The 22,500-nt window shown below is 39.3% G+C and overlaps 1 protein-coding gene and 1 non-coding gene across 2 annotated transcripts in view; both read right to left on the reverse strand.

Annotated features, from left to right (window-relative positions):
• Positions 1–1,577: 1,577 nt before the first annotated feature.
• Positions 1,578–22,500, reverse strand: part of LOC115230701 (monocarboxylate transporter 9-like) — a 21,697-nt gene continuing 774 nt past the window's right edge. The window contains exons 2-8 of the mRNA XM_029800838.2: positions 20,652–20,795; positions 19,081–19,353; positions 18,017–18,144; positions 16,553–16,724; positions 7,335–7,607; positions 4,699–4,824; positions 1,578–2,327 (exon numbers count right to left, since the gene is read on the reverse strand). Of these exons, the coding sequence (XP_029656698.2) occupies positions 2,194–2,327; positions 4,699–4,824; positions 7,335–7,607; positions 16,553–16,724; positions 18,017–18,144; positions 19,081–19,353; positions 20,652–20,795 (1,250 nt within the window). The 3' untranslated portion in view covers positions 1,578–2,193. The remainder of the gene's footprint in view (positions 2,328–4,698; positions 4,825–7,334; positions 7,608–16,552; positions 16,725–18,016; positions 18,145–19,080; positions 19,354–20,651; positions 20,796–22,500) is intronic.
• Positions 18,336–18,417, reverse strand: Trnal-uag. The gene has a single exon. It is a non-coding gene; the product is annotated as a tRNA-Leu (tRNA).

The following is a 22,500-nucleotide window of genomic DNA, read 5'->3' on the forward strand; positions in this document are numbered from 1 at the left end:
CGGGAAAGTCGTTTATATCGACCACAGCGCTCATTCAGTACTTTACGTTAGCGACCCTGAAGGAATGAAAAGCAAAGTCGAACACAGAGCAATTTGAAATTAAAACGTAAAGAACAACCGGAAGAAACACCGCTAAGCATTTTGTCCGACTGTGCTAACGATTCTGTCACTTTTACAAATATAAATGAATATCTAGTAAATGCGCTGCAAGAAGGGGTCGGAGTTGGTGACAGTCACTTCTTGGCACAGGCTTGAAAGAGCATGACATTTCATGCGCTTCATTTAAGGGGCAGGGCACCAAAGAAAGTATGCTTGATCCCGGGCTCTGAAATCCCTAATAACGTCACAAATATCTGACCTCGTGTGCACCGTTGGTGATTTTTTTCCCTCTGTCTTCCCTCCTCTGGATCTTTCCTTCTCCTATGTTTCCGACGAAGAGCTCCGCTCGAAACGTTAAACCATCCTTCTTTCCTGAGCGTCCATAATACTATATTTGTTCCACGCCCTAGCGTTGTTGTGTTTTTTTTTGTGCTTTCTTGTTGGATTAACAACTATATATATATATATATATATATATATATATATATATATATATATATATATATATATATAATTTGGTAATTAAATATTGAAGTATAACTGGGTTAAAGATATTCGAGAGTTTATTATGTTTTTTAAAGCCAAATTATATCTTCAAAAATAAATACCTATTTCTATCTAATTTTTTTTTTCCTTAAAAATAAATATTTAACATAATAAATGTGTTGTTGGAAATAATCCTAATGTTTTAAGTTTCTAATTTAGTTAATGGAGGTTTTTTCTATAAGAAAAATTATTATATTATTTATTTCTTAAATAAATATTGTTTAACTCTATTTGCTTAATTATTTAACTATTTTAATCAACCTGAAGATTGACTATAATTTTAATTCGAATTTATTTCAATTGAATTTAAACTTAATTGTAATTCCAATTTAATTATAGCCATGAAACGTACGTAGTGTTTTTATTTATTATATTATATATTTATCATTCATTTTATACTTTTTGAGATCTAGTTATAAGTTATATTTAAAAAAAAAATCATAATTATAATTTTATGTATATATATATATATATACATACATACATACATACATACATACATACATCTATACATACATATATATATATATACATACACACACACAGACACCCACATCCTGACCACCACAGAGTAGGTTGATGAGGACTCACAGCGGCGAAAGCCCCTTTTTCTCACAATACCAAAACCCAAATATTCTTTTTTCGTATTTCTAAGTTTGTTTCTTCAGATATTCTGTAGAAACTATGGACGGGTTAGATGAGTGCTGATGAAAGGTCAATAACCCCCGAAATATGGCATATGCACTCATTATCCACTTATTTCTCCGATCTCATTGTTTGTTTACATGTGACGTCCTGATACGAAACGTTGTAGCAAAAACCAGTGCTGGCTCTAAGTTCTTTACAATGTATGTAGAAATAACCGTAGCAGAATTATGTAAGAAGCGCTGCTGACACAGTAGAACTGATTCTTTTTTGTATTTATTTCGGGAACCATACAATAAGTAACCAACCAATACAAACGGGAAGAACCGACAATGTCTAAAGGAACGGGATTCACTCTTGATATTTCACGTTGGAATGTAGAAAACATTGTTGTAGCGAATTCCATATTTTGTATGTTTAGTATCTATTGACAGAAAAATTCGTTGATGTCTGCGCTATCGGATGACCCCTAAACTGACATCAAATATTTGTGGAAGGGACGGTGATTATACAAAAGCAATGGTGATGTTTTAAAACATTTTTTCATGCCATAAAACTGAAAATCTTTTTTGAGGAATGTTTGTTAGCTATTTTTAGCATGTGTAAGGAACACTCTGAAACGCTCTCGTTGTATCAAACCTTTTTCTTGCTTATATCATTAAAATAACGAACGAATAATATTTATAACGTATATACAAACGTATAACGACATTAAGCTATAATATTTTGTCTCAGAGAAAGTTCTCTTAGAAACTTGCGTCTTAAAACGAACAGAGTTTGTTTAGAATGACGTCGGCGGATCACCAGACACCGACGTTTTGTCGTTATTTGGCCCTCGATCTTCCGTAATTAATTTACGAAATACAAACACGAAACACTAGTAATAAAAACACTTTGGAAACTTTACTTCCTCAAACGTTTCTTGTAAAATGTATTTCGACAGACAATTATCAAAAATAATAGTAAACCAGTCAGTGCGCATGCTCCACCACCATAGTAAACTGCCAGAAATGAATTTGTAGTGTCGAAAATCAGTCCTGAAATTAAAAAAAAAACTTCATTTGTTAAATTGTAAATTATTTTATATTTCATTTTCAAAAAATTGATGTTAGTCTATCTCATCAAATCTTTCAAATATTAATTGGAAAAATCCTAATTACTCTTTATTTAAACTGTTTATATCTTCTCTGTTAATTACAATACGCAAAAAATAATTCTAATTAAAACATTGAATTTTAAGTTAAATTACTTTGCGCTTCCATAGAAAGATTTTCCCCTCGTCTTCATTGGTGAAGACAGCGTTTTGTGGAAAAAGACCATTGAATATAACTGGTACTGATGTCTTGCAGAACTCACAGGTAAGTGATCCAGGTTGATGTTTATCTTTTAAAATCTGTTTTTGCTTGTTTCTGTTATTAGACTACGGCCAAGCTGGGGCACCGCATTGAAGAGTTTTTAGCCGAACAAATTGATCCCAGTGCTTCCTGGTTTTTCAAAGCTGGTAGTTGTTCTATCAATCCATTTTGCCGAACCGCTAGGTAACGAGGACGTAAACAAACCAACAGCAATTGTCAAGTGGGGGTGGGAAATAAACATAAACGCGCGCGCGCACACATGTATAACGGGCTTCTTGCAGGTTCCGTCTACCAAATACATTCTCAAAGCTTTGGTCGGTCAGAGGCTTTAGCAGAAGAGATTTGCCCAAAGTGCCACGCAGTGAGACAGATCGAAACCGTGTTGTTGGGAGCCAATTTCTTAAGCCTCACCTGAACAGAGAAAATATATCGGTCTACCTTTTGAACTAACTCCAGGGGGAAATATGTTACCTCAGGTAAATGGTATTGTTGTCGATGTAATGTTGGCAATTCTAAAAATTTTAACCGATACTTACTCTAGTGTCTGTGGAATAATATGTTTGCTACGTTCTGAGTTCAAATTCCGCCGAGGTCGACTTAGCCTTTCATCCTTTCTGGGGCGCGATAAATTAAGTACCAGTTATGTACTGGGGGTCGACCTAATCGACTGCCCCTCCCTCCCCCAAAATTTAGGGCCTTGTGCCTAGAATAGAAAAGAATAGGTTTGCTACGTCAATCATCTTAGTTTGATTTGATGGACCCCCGAGCCGATCTGGCTTTTAATTTATTGATCCCTGTTTGGCGAACGGTAAAGTTGATTACTTTCAAATTTTGCTACAAGGCCAGAAATTTCGGGGAAAGGGCTAAGTCTATTAGATTGACCCAAATGCTACTTATTTTACCAATCCCGAAAGGGTGAAAGGTAAAGTCGACCTCAGCAGAATTTGAAGTCAGAACGTGAAGTCGGACGAAATGCCGAAATGCCTTTTGTCCGTTCTGCTAGCACGCTGTCCTAGATGACTTTAATAAAATTAATGACACTAATGAATTAAACTAAAAGTTGGTTCAAATATGTAGAAAAATATTCATAATTTCCGATATACATAACTGAGGCAGTGTTAAACGAAAATAGCAACTTATGTGTCATAATGTATATACATTGTTGCTAGGCCATTTACTGTAGTGTTTGTCCTGGGATAACATCGTTTATAGACTTGTATTAAAAACAGTAAATATCAGAGTGAGCCGAAAATCTGTCCCAGCAGCTGCCAACGAGGGTACCAAATGCATTCAGTTTTTTTTTAGGCCTTTTCCATGGGGCGTACTCGCAGTCAGCCCCAAGACTGGACGGGGCACCATTGTCCCCGATACAGAAGAATGGGAACAAACTAATAGCCTTTATGGTTTTAACGCAGAACTTCCAGAAGCAAGTTATCTCGGGACAAATAGAGCAGTAACTGGCCTATCAGTGTATGTACACAGATGGCTTTCTTTGAAAACGAACAAATCTATAAATAGTAATTTGTAATGTAAGTCAGCCTTGGATGGAAAAAAGAAAAAGTGGACTGATATCGTGGAAACCCGAAGACAGATGTGCTGCCAAAATAACTGCCTTCTTTTCAATTGCACCAAAGTAGCTGCCTTCTTTTCTTCCATCGAATTAGAAGCTTTAATGTTATAAAGATAAAGCAGGTTTACATTCAGATAAACGCAATCGGTAGAATGCCTATCAGGGTTAAAGAAAATGCGTGGTTCGTGTCTTGCGAGTGGCTAAATTTTTTTTTTCATCCATGCGTTTTTATTCCTCTATACCCTAAGCTAACATTATAGCTGCATTCACTTCGAGATACACCGTTAAATAACTTATATTCATATTACTCGATACTCCTACATCTATCTTATAAATGCAAACTGACTTATAATTTACTTCTCAGAAAAAATATTTTCTAATATTCTTTATTCGTACAGTATGAAAAACATGATTGCTGTCTAAGGCCATATTTAGTCGGTTCGGTTCTATTACTTCTTAATTTACCAAAATCAATAAACTTACCAAAGAGAGGAGGAGCAGCAAAATATGAAATTCCATTGATGAAACTTAGAATGCTGTAAGCTTTTGTCGCGTGTTCTAAACCCGATATTTCCGTGGTGAGGATCAGTCGGAGGGACACCGAAAACCCTGCAATGAACAAAGAATCTCTCCGTAATAATCACTCGGTTATACTTGCGTCCATTGAATGCGCTGTAACTTTGTAATGTAATGCGACACTCGTATTAACAGCAACAACATCAACAACAACAACATCAACTTTTGCGATATTAATGACGGTATTAACAATAGCTCCTTTGCTAGTGTATCAAATCAAAGAGAGGTTCTAGATAAGAGTCTAATTCAGCCAAAGAAATAAGCATGACTGATGTGCGTTACAAAAATGTGTACCTCCTTGCCTGAGGGATTTATTCAAGTACGGACGAAGAGTATTTCCAGATGTGTTTGAAAGAACAAAGGAAGCTCTAGACCAAAGGTTCTCAACGGGGTCCATATGACCCCTTCCGGGAGGTGGCGGAATTTGGAGCTCGAGGAGGGTGTTTTGGAGCAAAGGGGGTGGGTGGGTTATTAAAAGACTTGGGATACTGGGAGATCCTCAACTTTGGTAAGTCTAATTTGAAATTAACGAGTAGTAGCCATATCTTCACATCTCTGCGACATTCAGTTTTAAAAACAAAAACTATACCTTTTAGTTTCAAATTTTCAAAAACTTAAAAACACACTTTTTCCACTTTGGCGACGCCATGCAAATTCCTGGTACCATGTGTAACTGGTGTCACCAAAGTGAAACCCCCCAAACAAAAAATTAAAACTAAAAAAAAAACAGACGACTAAAAGTAAAAAAAGAAATGAATAAAAGCGAAAAGCTGAATGTGTGTGTTTGTGTGCAACTATATAAAGAACGGTGGTCAGAATTTTGGATGAAGCTGGATTTTGAGAGTAGCTGATACGTATGTATTTGTGTATGAGTGTGTGTATATGTTTGGGTATGTTTTCATGTATATGTTTGCGGTGTGTTGCCGTTTTGAATTCCTTTCTGCGATTGAACTTAAATTGACTCCTGGTTAATAAAAGCCCAATCACACGCACACACACACACACACACACACACACGCAGTTGTTTTAGGTTTTGTATCCATTTGAACCGCGGCTATACACCAGATAACGTGGTAAATCTCATGTTCCGAAATTTAAATTTTGAATTTGTTTTAATCATAAAATTACATCCCAGCTAAAAATAACATCTTTTGGCTTTGGAAAACGGAACCATTTCTTTCTGTTTCTGCATTTTTTGTTAAGTTAGAATTTCTCTGTTTTGGTCAGGATTTTCCAATTTCTTTTTCCTTGTATCAAGCAATAAACGGAAGCATTCAAAAAAATTAAATACATAGAGAGCCGACAAAATCAAAAATATCAATTTTAATCGTAATGATGGAGAGCAGTACACATTCACCCCCTTTCCTTAATACTAACAGGAGCATAGCATGAGGGAGATTTGGCTGTTATTTCTAGCAAATTGAACAATCACACAGAGAATACCTCATTGACTCATTTGTTGATGTGTATAAGTAAATAAAAACCAAAGGAAAACAAACACTAGCAAACACACACACGCGCGCACACATGAATGTATGTATACATAATCCACAGCTTGGCTCAATCTTAAGTTCTTGCCGAAGTGTCTAAATATATTATGCGGATGTATGTATACATAATTTATGTGGGATCTTGTCCGTTTCACTCACAAAATCTGCATTTTTAAAAGGAAGTAAAAATTTATGTGTTACTAGCAGTATCGCTCGGCGTTGCTCGGGTTTGTAAGGGAAATAACTATATAAGCATTTTTAGAGAGTTATAGCCAAAAAGTAGCAAAAAAATGCATTAAAAATGGAAAAAAAATGATGGTAAAGTTTTTTTTAAATCGTTGACTCATCATAGACATTTTTAGAGAGTTACTTCCCTTATATAATAGCAAAAAAATGCATTAAAATGGAAAAAAATGATGGTAAGTTTTTTTTAAAATCGTAGACTCATCGTAGACGCGCGCTAATACCCAGAAAGGCACGATATGAATCACGACTACAAGATACCCGGTTTTGGTTAAACTGCACCGCAAAATGTGGGAGTAGTTAGGAATCTAAATCGTAGGAGACAGACACACAACCTTACTTTTATATATAAAGATATAGCATTTGAGTTGGATGTTAAAGTATAAATTTCACAGGGTACAACCTTAAAGCTGACATCGCTAAATTGACGCCGCTACAACGCAGATAATTTCCGTCTCATTATTGGCTAAAAATAGGCAGTTTGTTTTTGAATTTTTAAACATCTGTAACTTTTGCGTCAAATTTTTTCTCCAGAAGTTCATGGCTTCACAAGAATAAGCATGGAAAACTACATCAATATAACGAATTTTCAGATTTTTTACTTCCTTTTAAAAAATGCAGATTTTGTGAATGTAACAAACTAGGTCTGTAAATCTCATGGTGAACCAACTTCCAGGTCATTGGTGCCATCCCAGTTAACACACTTTCATATTCTAGTTGAGTTTACTGACCTGTGTTGAGTTTCTGTGAGAACCCCCTTTCGGTGAATACATAAATAAAGAATAATAAAAGCCGATCCCTCAAACCTACCATTTGCGAGTCCAAACAGGCAAATCACAGGAGTGATGTATTCGAACTTGTCACAGTGCGGCACCATTATCACACAGATTGTGAGTACCAGCATGGAGAAGATGTACATCTTGTTGCTACTAATATGAAATATGTCGACTAATACTCCGAGTATCACATTACCAAGTGTTGTTAATAACCCTAGAAGTGACATTAAAATCGCAGCTTGCTTTTCGCTCATTCCAAACGTCCAAACGCACAGGGGTGGTATATATGTGTACGTTGTCATGGTAACTGAAATATAATAAAGAAACATATGTACACACATATACACACGTATATACGCACATAGATAAAAGAAAAACAAAACATTAAAAATACATACATACATACATACATACATACATACATACATACATACATACATACATACATCAGTTCACTTCAGTTCAATTTTCTATAGCAAGTGGATTATATGTGGGAAATCAGTATATTGGCTTTGGAATAATCTTCATTAGCCCTTGGTTATAAGTTGTTTATAATTTTAACCGTAAAGGTATTTTTTAATATGCTGCCACATTTCTTGATGGAATTCTTTTCTGTGGAGAAAAAAACTTCATCCTATATTATTATTAGTATATATTATTATTATTAGTATATATATATATATATATATATATATATATAATATATATATATATATATATATATATACGTTAATATCGGACAGAGAGAACGAATGCTCAATACACAACAAGCATAGTTTAGAAATGAATTTGACTGCTTTGTGCGAGTCTTTGAATGCAAACACAAATATAACCGAAAATTGCAAGAACCAAGGCTTAGACCTGTTGGATGAAGGGGTGGGCACTATTGATCCCGAAGGTTACAGATGATTCTTAGTCTAAGACAACTGAATTCAACCCTTACCTTTATGACAGGAAATAACATTTAGCATGTTATCAGGTAACTCGATTTTCTTTACTTCTTTCTAGCGAAGGGCTCAGATGCAAAACTCAATAATTGGCCCTCAGTCGGTTATGACTAGCGTTCCAGCAGATCCTATTAACGGAACAGCCAGTTCGTGGAATTAAAGTGCAAGTGGTTGGGCACTCCACAGACACGTGTATCCTTGAGGGTAATACAATTTCGCACTTCTTGAAAAATGCATCTTTTTGTAAAATTTTTTTCGGATTCCTACGTTTTACATGTCGGAGATTATGAATATCCCCCCCCCCAAAAAAAAAATTATCCCCCCCAACCACTGCCACCACTCCCCAGCCCCTTAAAAGTTTGAACTTTTTCGAAAATTATTTTTCCTATGTTTTAGATGACGGAGATTCCGGATATGCAAGAAACCCCGTTTGAAACTTTTAAATTCAATAAGCATATAGATAGATAAATAAATAGATAGATAGATAGATAAATAAATAGATAGATAGATAGATAGATAGATAGATAGATAGATAGATAGATAGATAGATAGATAGATAAAGAGATAGATAGATATGAATGTCTTCCTGGGGCTAAAAACAACAGTAACACCGTCTTTTATACGACCACCACATTTAGTTGACAAATATATATTTTATGAATAAACGGACAGGAATAAATAGATAGACAGATAAATAAATAAATGGATGAAAAAGTTCAAAATTTAAAATTGGGGGAGGGTGTGAAATTTGAGCCCCTTATAAACTTTACAATATTAATTTTTAAACATTAATGTTTGTTTCTCATAAAATGGTGTATAATTAATTTACATTAAATTATTATTTATGATTATTTAAGGCAAACAAGAAAAACGCAAATTCTTTTCACCTTAATGTTTTTGTCAGTATTTAATTTCGATTTGCATATATTCGTTAATTCGATACGATCTCTTTAAAGTAAAGGAAATCAATAATTTAAATGGGGAGGGGGAAGAGGTGGAGGGGGGATGAAATTAAAAAAAAAAATGCACATTTGTAATTTCCGACATCTAAAACACAGGAATCCGAAAGATTTTTTCAAAAACATGCATTTTTCAAGGAGAGGTGCGAAACTGCGTTAGCCCCGAACCCTTAACGTAGTTATCAGGGAGATTCTGCGTGACGAGGAACGTGACATGGCTACCCTTGAAAAACAGGTACAACTTATTTTTTCCCGCTGAGTGGACTGGAGTAACGCGAAATAAAGCGTCTGATTCGACAACACAAGGCGCCGTCGGGAATAGAACTCACGGCCTTACGATCACGAGCCGGATACCCCAAAGCGCTATGTCATTCCTTCACTTAAAATTCAACGCACAATTCACGATTCCACTTGCGTACGTTTTCTGTACCCTACCAGCTCAAGGAATATATCATGTCGATATATTCTGTACTCGAGGAGGGCGGCGATCTGGCAGAAACGTTAGCACGCCGGGCGAAATGCGTAGCCGTATTTCGTCTGCCGTTACGTTCTGAGTTCAAATTCCGCCGAGGTTGACTTTGCCTTTCATCCTTTCGGGGTCGATAAATTAAGTACCAGTTAAGCACTGGAGTCGATATAATCGACTTAATCCGTTTGTCTATTCTTGTTTGTCCCCTCTATGTTTAGCCCCTTGTGGGTAGTAAATAAATAGATATATTCTGTACTCAATTTTTCTCCTACCCGACTTAAAACCACATTCGGGTAGATTTTGTTTATAAGTTGGGTAATCAATCTGTTCATATTTACTGGCAACAGAAAGAAGAGAAATGCGGCGATGGTTATCACAGATTACCTCGTTGCGGTCAGTTGTTTGTAAAGATATTTGATAGAAGCAACTTTAAAGACCAAACGAATATACTCATTAGGGGGAATTACAACCGTGTTTCGTGGTCTGTTACCCCAACAGCTCCTTTATAGGATCCAGTTAGCTCAAGACATCAGGAGGAACCACGTCCGGTTTCGGTCCCTACTCCTCTACCGTTTTGACGTGGCGCTCCCCCCCTTTTCGGAGGTGTCTTCAGCTCCGGTGTTGGGTGAATGTCTTTTTGCTTCTTTCTTCTGTTCCCTGGCCTCTTCGATGTAGCGTCAACGAGTGTTTCCCTTTAAATACCTGCCGCTAGGCTCCAGCAGGCAGCCCCAGCAAGTTGTCACATGACACTGTCTCAACTTTAACTGACCAATGAAGGCGCGTAGGAATATACTCATTGCTCTACATTCGAGAAAACAGTTCCACGACTTTAGAAATACAATATCCTGTTACCATACATCGAGAAGTATATCACCGTGACCCGGAGACTTTCCCGACACCATTCGTTCCGCCGCCGTCTGAACTACATTAAATTTAGGTTTATCAGCAAACTGTACCATTTCTGACTTTTACAGAGTCAATGGAACAATGCCTTCGTCAACTGACAAATCAGGAGCCAAACTGAATGAGAATTTCTACAATCTTTGTAAAATCTCTTTTTTTCTTCTATTTGTAGTTTTGTACCATCACTACTCAAGTCAAGCCACGAATCAGGAATCTGTGTCCTATAACCGCTTCCAAGACCATAATAGAAAACCTTAATGTTTGTCCTATGTTCTACACACTTAGTCTCAATCACTTGTTCAGTAAAAAGTACAACCTTCTCTAATTACCTTCTTTTTTTTAAAAGTGATTTTCGATGCTAATGAAGTCCTTGTGACGGCTTCATTTGGTGATGCTGCGTTAATGTGAAATGTTTCTTCCATGTTGATAAAGTCTTTGATCTCACAATAAGCTTTAAAAAAAAAAATGAAAGTAATTCACCAACTCAAGAAGCAAATTCTGAGATAAGGGGCGGCCAACTCATTGAAACACGCGGACTAAAAATACCATATATATATATATATATATATATATATATATATATATACACACACACACACATATATATATACACATATATATATACACACACACGCGCACACACACACCACACACACACACACACACACACACATAACACACACACACATATATATATATATACACTTATATATACCATATATATATACCATATATATATATATATATTATATATATATATATGGTATATATTTATATATATATATATAATGTAAGAATTTATCGTGTCTCCATGGCATGAAACTATTAATAGTTCATGTTAAATACTTTAAATGATATTTATTTCTCACTGGATGGAATACACTTTTGTTGATTGTACCTAAAATGGAACTGTAAGCTATCTATCTATCTATCTATCTATCTGTTTATCTATCACCCTTCTATCTATCTATCTATTAATCTATCTATCTATCTATCTATCTATCTATCTATCTATCTATCTATCTATCTATCTATCTATCTATCTATTAATCTATCTATCTATTAATCTATCTATCTATCTATCTATCTATCTATCTATTAATCTATCTATCTATTAATCTATCTATCTATATATCTATTAATCTATCTATCTATTAATCTATCTATCTATCTATCTATCTATCTATCTATCTATCTATCTATCTATCTATCTATCTATCTATCTATCTATCTATCTATTAATCTATTTATTTTTCTCCGTGTCTACCGAGAATGGGCGGAGGTGGCACCGCGGTGCTTATCCGGAAGAGTCTGGATCTCAAAGTAAGAGCAAATTTCCTAGACCCGGAGGGTAGGCTGGTCGTTTTGGATGTCGATGGCAGCAATGAGTGTGCTTTTCGACTGATAGCAGTTTATGCTCCGTCCTTAACAGGCCGACCAGATTTCTTTCGACGTCTAGAGTCTTTCATGGGAACGTCTCGTCCTTTACTTTTAGTGGGGGATTGGAATGCCACCCTGGACACGCATCTAGACTACGTGGGCAGAGATAGCAATAGAAGGGGATGCAAATGCCTCAAAGACCTGCTCAGACGTTTCCAACTGTCTGACAGGTACCGACTGGACCACCCGAATGTGCCAATGTGGACATGGAGTAACCGCATCGGGTCGTCCAGATCATACTTAGATAGAGTATTCTGTAGGACAATAGATAAAAATAGTGTAGGTTGTCCACAATTTCATATAGTCAGTTACACAGATCACAAGTTTGTGACTTGTACACTTGACTTAGATAAGACACATAGGCAGGGTCCTGGTTACTGGAAACTGAACGCGTCTTTTACAGCACGACAGGTTTACAGGGACCGGATCAGCACATTAGTTAAGAGAGCTTTGACGGGTACCATCATCAACAACAGATGGTGGTATGCCCTAAAAAAAGCGATTAAAGCAGAATCAGTCAGATACAGTAGAGCCCTAGCATTAGACCGAAATAGAATAGAGGGAGAATTAGTTAAGGTTTTAGAAGAGGCACTTAGAACTGGCATCGCGTCCAACGTACTGGCGGCGAGATTGGCCCTCGACCAACACCTCAACGCCAAACACGAGGGATGCGTTGTCAGAGCTAGGATGCGTGCTCTGAGGAACGAAGGAGTTGGAGCCGCCCAAGAGGCCCGAGTGGTGGAGACGCAACGAGGCAACAGAGCCACCATCAAGTCTCTTATAGATGAACAGGGGCGCGAATTGCTCGAGCCTAAAAGGATGTGTGGGGTTTTTCAACAACACTTCACCCAACTGTTTGGGACAAGTGGTGAGTCAGAAAGCAGAGTGGACTTTAGTGCCTACCTGCATGCCTTGCCACGACTCTCAGCAAGGGAGGTGGAGTCTTGTGAAAAGCCTATCACAGCTGCGGATGTACAGGATGCGATGGTAGGCTGCGCGAGAGACAAGTCACCAGGCTTGGATGGTCTGCCCTACGAATTTTATTTTCATATGCCAGACTTGTTTGGAGGCGTCTTGGCAGCTGTCTACTGCAACTGGCAGCAGAACGAGAGTATTCCTGCTTTTGTAAAGCGAGGAGCAGTGGCACTGATCAAGAAAGACCCAAACAAGGGGGACGTCATAGATAATTTCAGGCCCATCACTCTGCTCAACGCAGATTTGAAAATTTTGGCCAAGGTGTTAGCCGAGAGGTTGGCGCTTGTCATCAAGAAACTAATCGACAAGGCGCAAACATGCGCCGTGTCGGGTAGAAGTATTCATGACAACCTCCATCTGATGCGCTACATCATAGACAGGGTAGTTAAAAATCCTGGCATGGGTGGGGCGCTGATCAATTTGGATCAATCAAAAGCCTTCGATAGGGTAGACCATCACTACTTGGAGGCTGTCCTCAAAGCGGCTGGTTTCGGTCCAGTTTTCCGCGGTTGGATCGCTGCCTTATACAGCGGCATCCGCTCAGTAGTTCGCGTAAATGGTCATCTATCCAGACCTTTTAACATCATGCGTTCGGTTCTATCCATCTATCATCCATCTGTCTATCTATCTATCTATCTATCTATCTATCTATCTATCTATCTATCTATCTATCTATCTATCTATCTATCTATCTATCTATCTATCCATCCATCTATCTATCTACCTACGAATTTTACTATTGTATGCCAGACTTGTTTGGAGACGTCTTGGCAGCGGTATACTGCAACTGGCAGCAAAACGGGAGCATACCCGGTTTTGTGAGTCAAGGAGCTGTAACTCTGCTGAAGAAAGATCCAAACAAGGGAAACATTATAGATAACTTTAGGCCAATCACTCTGCTCAATGCAGACCTGAAAATTTTGACAAAGGTGTTAGCCAAGAGGTTGGCGCTTGTCATGGAGAAACTGGTCGACAACGCACAAACGTGCGCCGTGCCGGGCCGGAGCATCCATGACAACCTCCATCTGATGCGCTACATCATAGACAGGGTAGTTAACGAACCTGGCATGGGTGGGGCCCTGATCAACTTGGATCAATCGAAAGCCTTTGATAGGGTAGACCATCGATACTTGGAGGCAGTCCTGAGAGCGGCTGGTTTCGGTCCCGTCTTCCGCGGCTGGATAGCTGCCTTGTACAGGGGCATCCGTTCGGTAATTCGCGTAAATGGACATCTATCGAGACCCTTCGACATTGCACGTTCGGTCCGTCAGGGATGCCTCCTCTCGGCGCTTCTATACGTATTGACTCTTGAGCCACTACTGCGGAAGCTGGCGACTCTGAGGGGCATCCCGCGAGAATTAGGATGCGGGACGAGCGTGTCTGCATACGCGGACGACGTCACCGTCATAGTGTCAAGCCACGAGCACATCGAGCGGGTCGGCGAGACACTGAAAGACTACGAAGCGGTGACAGGAGCAAAAATCAACCGGGAAAAGTCAGTGGGCTTGCGGCTCGGCACCTGGAGAAGCAAGCCCATGCCGTCCACCAGTACCTTCGTCGTGGGACGCTGGACAGACGGCCCGGTTGAGTTGCTCGGGGTCTGGTTCGGTCCGGACCTCCAAATGGAGAAGAACTGGAACGAGATAACGAGTAGGGTGGTCACTCTCGCCCAGCAATGGGCCGAGAGGAAACTGTCCCTAAAAGGTCGGGCGGAGGTGGTGAACGCGTACATCGCGTCCATCATCTACTACCGCCTGACCGTCGTACCTTGTCCCGACCCTACCATCACCAAACTAGAACGCATCCTCTTCCGCTTCTTGTGGAAAGGATGCGTCCCGATGGTCAGGCGATCCATTTGCTGTCAACACCCGTTAAAAGGAGGGCTGGGCATGCCGTGGTTGATGATGCGCAGACACGCGCTGAAACTGCGACATCTCCGGCTCTATGTAGACGACGGTGAACAGGTGTGGTCGCCGTTTGTGAGGCACGCATTCCCGCAACTCGTCTCCATGACCGAATTACAGTCGTGGATCAAAAAGAGGCCGAAGAAGGGCGAATGGCACCGCGAGTGTCGCGTTGCTCTCAAGCAACTCTGCCGTCCCGGGTCGACTTTGAGTGACTTCAACACAACCAAAGCATTCTATAGGGGATTAGTGGAGGGGAGGTACGACGACGAGCTCGGGGCAAACATGGGCGTCGACGAGGAATACCTGACCCGCCTGTTTCAAACAACTTTCGGCCCGGGACCTATGGACAACTTCCAGAGATCCCTGGCCTGGCGGTGCTACCGAGAAGCGCTACCCGTTCGGGATAAGCTCTATAGGCATGGCTCGAGAAACACGGGGCCGACCTGCCCGAGATGCGGGCAGAGCGACGAAACCGCTCTGCACGCAATCGTGCAGTGTCCAGCAATTTCCCACCTGTGGGCTTATGTCGAACGACTGCTGTCACGTGTGGGACGTGTCGGTTTATCAGCCGAGTCTATCGTTAATATCGTCACGCCTCCTTCCTTCAAACGGGAAGGAAGAGCTATTTTTATCATACTTGTGGCTATGGCGAAAGAATGTATCTGGTGGACGCGTCTGAAAGGATTAGAGACAAACACTTTCCTCTCTGGTCAATCTCTCATCAACTTCTTCAAGTATCGCTTGAAGAAAAAAGTGAGAGTAGAGAGGCAAGTTTTGTCTAGTGAATGTTTTAAAAAAAGATGGGTGAATGTAGCAAGGATGGCACGTATGAATGACGAAGCCACCTTGACTATGATTCTATGAACCGTAAAAATTAATACAGAGAGTTGCTTATTTGCAAAAAAAAAAAAGAAATATAACATGTGACTTCATTGACCGAGGTTACCGTGGTCTTTTCCGTAGGCTTTTCTTTCCACGGGTAAACCTCACCTGTCCTCCCCTTTACACTTCATATTGACATTTCTGTGATAACGATCCCTATTGATCAATTTTTTCCTCTCCCCCTTTTTTTTAACCCCCCCCTTTTTTTGTCCTCTTTCTCTCCTTTTACGATCCCTTTTGATCGACCCCCCCTTTTTTATTTTATTTGTTATTTTATTATTATTATTATTTTTTTTTTTAACCTTCAAAAGAAAAGCTCTACCTTGTAATTTGTTCTATCTGTGTGCAGCCCTGTGTGGCTAATAAAAGAAACATATCTATCTATCTATCTATCTATCCATCTCTGTCCTATCTATCCCTATCCATCTATCCATCCATCCATCCATCATACCATCCATCCATATCATCCCATCCATCCTATCATCTATATCTATCCTAATCCATCCATCCATCCATCCATCTATCTATCTCTTATCTATCTATCTATCTATCTATATATCTATCTATCTATCTATCTATCTATCTATCATCATCATCATCCATATCTATCTATATATCTATCTAATCTATCTATCTATCTATCTATATCTATCTCTATCCTATCTCTATGTGCTTGTTTTCATTGTGTGCATTACTGGTAGGCTTCCATACCAGTAATTGCTCAACCTAGACATACAGATATTTTAATTAGCAATGTTGTAGCTACTCACACACCCAAAAAGTGTAGGACATCGTCAGTAACACAAAATTTATATTTCTAAAATGTTCAACACCAATTATAGTCGAACATAGTTTCAGGATGGAATTTCTGTCGACTTTCTGGGTCTTCACAATCGACACATCATTAATGAAGTTATCTGCTGCTGCAACTGGAAGACTCCCCTAAAATTAACAGAGGTTGTTTCAGATTAATTTTATGCATTGGGGGTTCTTTTTTTTTAATAAGGATCTCTCCATTTTGTGTTAACGTTGGTTCATGGTTTATTTTAGAATTTCATGTCTGTATAACTATATAAATATCGTGTGGGTAAATATTTGATAACATTGTGACTACACACACACATATATATATATATATATATATATATATATATATACATATATATACTTTATTGCAAAGCAGTAAAAAAAAAATACAAAAACGGATGACGGGAATTACTCAGAAACCCGGGTCCGTGCGTATCATGTCAGGTCGACGATGGGAAGGACGGCTTCCCTTTGCAAATACTGGTAGGGCACAGAAAGTGTGTCTATAGCCAGCTGGAGAAGATGTTCTCCTGGGGCTACAAGCTACAGTAGCATCCACCCTTAGTGGTTAGCCACATTTAAGTGACAAATATACTTCACATTGTCATGCAGCTACTGTTTATACTTCGTTCAGAGATTTATTATTTATTGAACTTTGTTCAATAAATTAAGTCTTATATTGATTATGACTTGATATATATATATATATATATATATATATATATATATATATATATATATATATATATATATATATATATATATATATGTATATGTGTGTTGTGTGTGTGTTGTGTGTGTGTGTGTGTGTGTGTGTGTGTGTGTGTCCATGTTAACAATTATATCCGGCCCTGTTAAGAATACTCCTGATGCGTCGGGCGATATGTCATACTGGAAAAGACCTGTTGAGTCAAGTAAAACTAATATTGTAGCTGTGGCTACCCCTTGACTGGCTCCCGTGCCGATGGCACATAAAAAACACCATCCGAACGTAGCGGATGCCTGTGCCGCCTGACTGGCTCCAGTGCCGGTGGCACGTAAAAAGCACCCTCTACACTCACGGAGTGGTTGGCGCTAGGAAGGGCATCCAGCTGTAGAAACACTGCCAGATCAGATTGGAGCCTGGTGCAGCCATCTGGCTTCCCAGACCCCGGTCGAACCATCCAACCCATGCCAATATGGAAAACGGACGTTAAATGATGATGATGATGAGTGTGTCTAAATCGATGTTTGTATAATATATGTGCTCTATGTGACGTTTATATAATTAAATGTTTAATTGTAGTGTCTAAATTGCTAATTATGTGACGCACAGTCATATATGTGACTCATTACATTGCCAAGTGTGTGTGTGTGTGGTGTGTGTGTGTGCGCGTGTGCGAGTGTGTCCATGCAATTAAGAGACATGTAACTATTCTTTAACTCACCGTATTCTGATTTTCATTAGATATATCCGAAACCTGGTTTAGTTTTACTTTCCTTTTTGCGTTTTCTCCGTATTCGGGTTCTGGTAGTGCAGACCTAAGTTCCATCGCTGAACTGGGATTAGTCGCGTCTGATAAAAATTCAAAGTTTTATATTATACCTTATTTATATATGTAGATGTACATATACCATTCAAAGTGAACATACATGCATGCAAACATACATACACTCACATATACATACATGTCATGATTGATTGATTCTAGTTTCAGCTCACGAGCTGTGGCCATGCTGGGGCACCGCCATTTAAAAATTATAGTGTGGCAGCGGTGGGATTCGAACCCACGCCTCCGAAGAGACTGGTGCCTAAAACCAGCGCCTTAGACCACTCGGCCACGCTACCACGGTTGTATATATATATATATATGTATATATTATATATTCTTTTTTTATGTTTATATATCTCTAATAATAAATGCGAATGTCAGTATGTTACATTTTTTCAATTTTACTCCTAGAGGCCTTAGCCCAGCATATCACACTATTTTGGAATCAGACTGACTCCGTGAGTAAATTAAAAATATTTCGAGCCGAATTCGAACCCGCAATCCTGAAGTTTCAGATTCCCAAGTTTTCATTCCTGAGGTTGTTTTTCGTGATTTTTTTTGCGACGAATTTTTTTGTACGATAACAATTTTTATAACTTGGAAATAAATTTAGGGAATATTTAGGGGATAATCGAAATTAATTGCGAAATCCAGCGAAAGTCACCCACGAAATAGAAATAATTGTTTGTACGAAAAGTAAGGACCTACGTACATCATATTGTCTTGAAATTAAGTGGCGGAGAAAGAGTTATCGTTGAACGTTTAAAAGGTAAGCTCAAATATTAATGCAATACTTAAAGACAGCGATCAATTTTGGGTTCTTCTGTAGTTTATTGCTGCCAATCGCATACGGCAACATTCTTTTATGTTTAATTGTATTGCTCAACCTTAAATTGTTTCTTATCTTCTTCTTTTCATTATATATTAGACAATATAACTTTAAACACAAATATACTCACCTATATATGCTGTCTTCTTAGCATCTGTGTAGGTAGAGGGCAAAGGTCGGCAAAGCGATCCATAAACGATGAAATTAAGAAGCAACCCCGATATAAGAAGCAAGGTACCTCGAAGTCCATAAAGTTCTATGAAATGCTCAAGAAACAAGCTCATAAGCATTAACCCAACCCCTCCACCACAGTTGATAATTCCGATGGCCAACGCTCGCTTCTTGTCAAAATACAGTCCCGTTATGATATGACAGGCGAAGAAAGCTATTCCGGTGGATAAACCTGCAAAATTATGGAACTTTTTTTTGTGCATGAATTCAGTTTTGCAAGATGATACATTCATCACTTTTGTTTGGATAACAACTTTACTAAATAACATACAGAACTTTGTTGTATCTCAAGAAGGTCATTATGCCAATAATAACACACGCACCGACTCTCCTGGGATACAACAAAATAGGCGTCGTCTCACGAGTTCACACGAAGAATCTTGCAAACCAAATACAAAAACAGATTTAAATACTAAAAAAATATCACAGGAAATACTTATAGACACATTGAACAGTTTATGCATGGACGATATTGGCAAAAAGACATTTGAAATACAACCAAATACTTTCTGGGAAACTTAGACTGCGGAAACATCAGTTCGTTATGCTAAATAAAAATCTAGAAGGTTTCCAATTAATCGTAGAGTAATTTGAAAAATTAATTAGTTTTCTTTTGGTTGTGGATTATGAATGAGGAAGCTATGATGTAAAAGTTGTTCCTTAGCTTTATTTAGATACTGGAAGGGGCCCAACTGGGGCAAAGGATATGAAACTGGGGATGAAGATACGAGTGTATACACCAACTGATATTGCAGTTTCCCGAGGGGTTACTCATTGGCAATGATTTGTGATTATGTGGCATCGGCCCTTCACTGTGGAGGCGCATGGCCTAGTGGTTAGAGCAGCGGACTCGCGGTCGAGGGATCGCGGTTTCGAATCTCAGACCGGGCGATGTGTGTGTTTATGAGTGAAACGCCTAAGCTCCACGCAGCTCCGGGGCAGAAAGTAATGGCGAACTTCTGCTGACTCTTTCGCCACAACTTTCTGTCTCTCTTTCCTCCTGCATCTTGCAGCTCACCTGAGACGGCCCGGCGGCCTGTCCAGGTGGGGAACCTATACGCCAAGGAAACCGGGAAACCGGCCCTCATGAGCCAGGCGTGGCTCGTGAAGGAACAAACAAAATCGGTCCTTCACTAGGAGCCTACTTCCAGTTATCAATATGTGCTTTGAATTTAGGTCGGTCAGCTGGCAGAATCGTTGGCGCGCCGAGCAAAATGCTTAAAAGCATTTCGTCCGTGTCTACGTTCTCAGTTCAAATGCTCCCTTGGTCGACTTTGTCTTTCATCATTTCGCCGTCGATAGAATAAATACCAGTTGTGTGCTGGGGGTCGATATAACCGACTTACCCCTTCCCTTGCTATTGCTGCCCTGTGCCAAAATTTGAAACCACATTAAATATAATTTAGGGTGTTTATAAGAAATGTAAAATCACATAAAATGGTTATTTTAGAAAGCAAGGCGATAACTTACCTGATATGAGACCATATGTTATTATCATCATATCACTACTGGCAGAAAATGCTCCCAGTATGGCCCCTGTGCATCCAATAAAGCCGGATAATATCATCACTGTCCGATGACTAAAGAAATACAACAGAACACTGGCAACTGGAGCTGAAAATATAAGAATGGTTGATGATTCGGGCAGAAGGCGAGTAATTTTGAAGGGAGCAGGAGTAGTCGATGCGGTCGCTTCCTGTATTTGAACGGAGATCTATTTTATGGAGATTTGAGGGTTGAAAGGTAAAGTTCTCCCCGACGGGATTATATAACTGAGAACGCAAACGGCCGGAACGAATTTCTGTAAAACATATTTTCGCACAATTTCGCCACCACGCGGCCGTTGGAGTTGAAAATGCAGCACGATAAAGGACAATCTGTAGAGCAGTGGTTTTCAACCAGGGTTCCGCGGAACCTTAGGATTCCGCCAGTATAGTCCAGGGGTTCCGCGAGAAGTTACAAAACTGCTAAAATCGGCAGTAATTTTTAAGTCTCCTGCGCAGATATGTGTGCATAAAACTATTAAATTATTGCACAGGGGTTCCTCGAGCCAGTGGAATGCTTCCTTGAGGTTCCGCTCCAGCAAAAAGTTTGAAAAGCACTGCTGTAGAGCTAAGAGGGTCAGGTGATGCTGCTTGTTGGATGATTTGGGGTTCAAATCTTATCGATGATTTTCGTTAAGTCATGGGTGGTTTGTCTTGAACAAAAACATCGGATGAAATTATGGATTCTTTTAAGTGTTTGAAATTACATGCTTAAAAATCGAATTCATAGACAGGTGCAAGATTAACTGTGGGTAAGACGCTTGCTACGCAACAACGTTGTCCAGTGTTCGATTTCACAAGGTGGTACCTTAAGAAAGTGTCTTCTACAATAGCCTTTGTTTGACCAATAAGTTATGAGTCAAATTTGGTAGATAGGAAATGTCCAAAAGTCACTACCATATGCTTGCGCACGCGCGCGTATTCCCTGTTATATGTTTAGGTTTATACAGGCTAAAACAGAAACCAAATAGGTTGGCTCTTCGATTATGCTTCGTAATTGTGCGACATCGATAAAATATATCAGACTAAAATGTGTCGTGGAATCGGTATAATTGACATAAGGCGGAGAGCTGGCAGAATCGTTAGCGCGTCGGGCGAAATACTTAGCAGTATTTCGTCTGCCGCTACGCTCAGAGTTCAAATTCTGCCGAGGTCAACTTTGCCTTTCGTCCTTTCGGGGTCGATTAAATAAGTACCAGTTACGCACTGGGGTCGATATAATCGACTTAATCCGTTTGTCTGTCTTTGTTTGTCCCCTCTGTGTTTAGTCCCTGGTGGGTAGTAAAGAAATAGGTATAATTGACATAAGGCGGCGAGCTGGCAGAATCGTTAGCGCGTCGGGCGAAATGCTTAGCAGTATTTCGTCTGCCGCTACGCTCAGAGTTCAAATTCTGCCGAGGTCAACTTTGCCTTTCGTCCTTTCGGGGTCGATTAAATAAGTACCAGTTAGGCACTGGGGTCGATGTAATCGACTTAATCCGTTTGTCTGTCTTTGTTTGTCCCTTCTGTGTTTAGTCCCTGGTGGGTATAAAAAAAATAGGTATAATTGACATAAGGCGGCGAGCTGGCAGAATCGTTAGCGCGTCGGGCGAAATGCTTAGCAGTATTTCGTCTGCCGTACGCTCAGAGTTCAATTCTGCCGAGGTAAACTTGCCTTTCGTCCTTTCGGGTCGAATAAGTACCAGTTAGGCACTGGGGTCGATGTAATCGACTTAATCCGTTTGTCTGTCTTTGTTTGTCCCTTCTGTGTTTAGTCCCTGGTGGGTAGTAAAGAA

Source organism: Octopus sinensis, unplaced genomic scaffold (genome assembly GCF_006345805.1).
Source record: "Octopus sinensis unplaced genomic scaffold, ASM634580v1 Contig16150, whole genome shotgun sequence".
In the NCBI taxonomy this organism is placed as follows: Eukaryota; Metazoa; Mollusca; class Cephalopoda; order Octopoda; family Octopodidae; genus Octopus; species Octopus sinensis.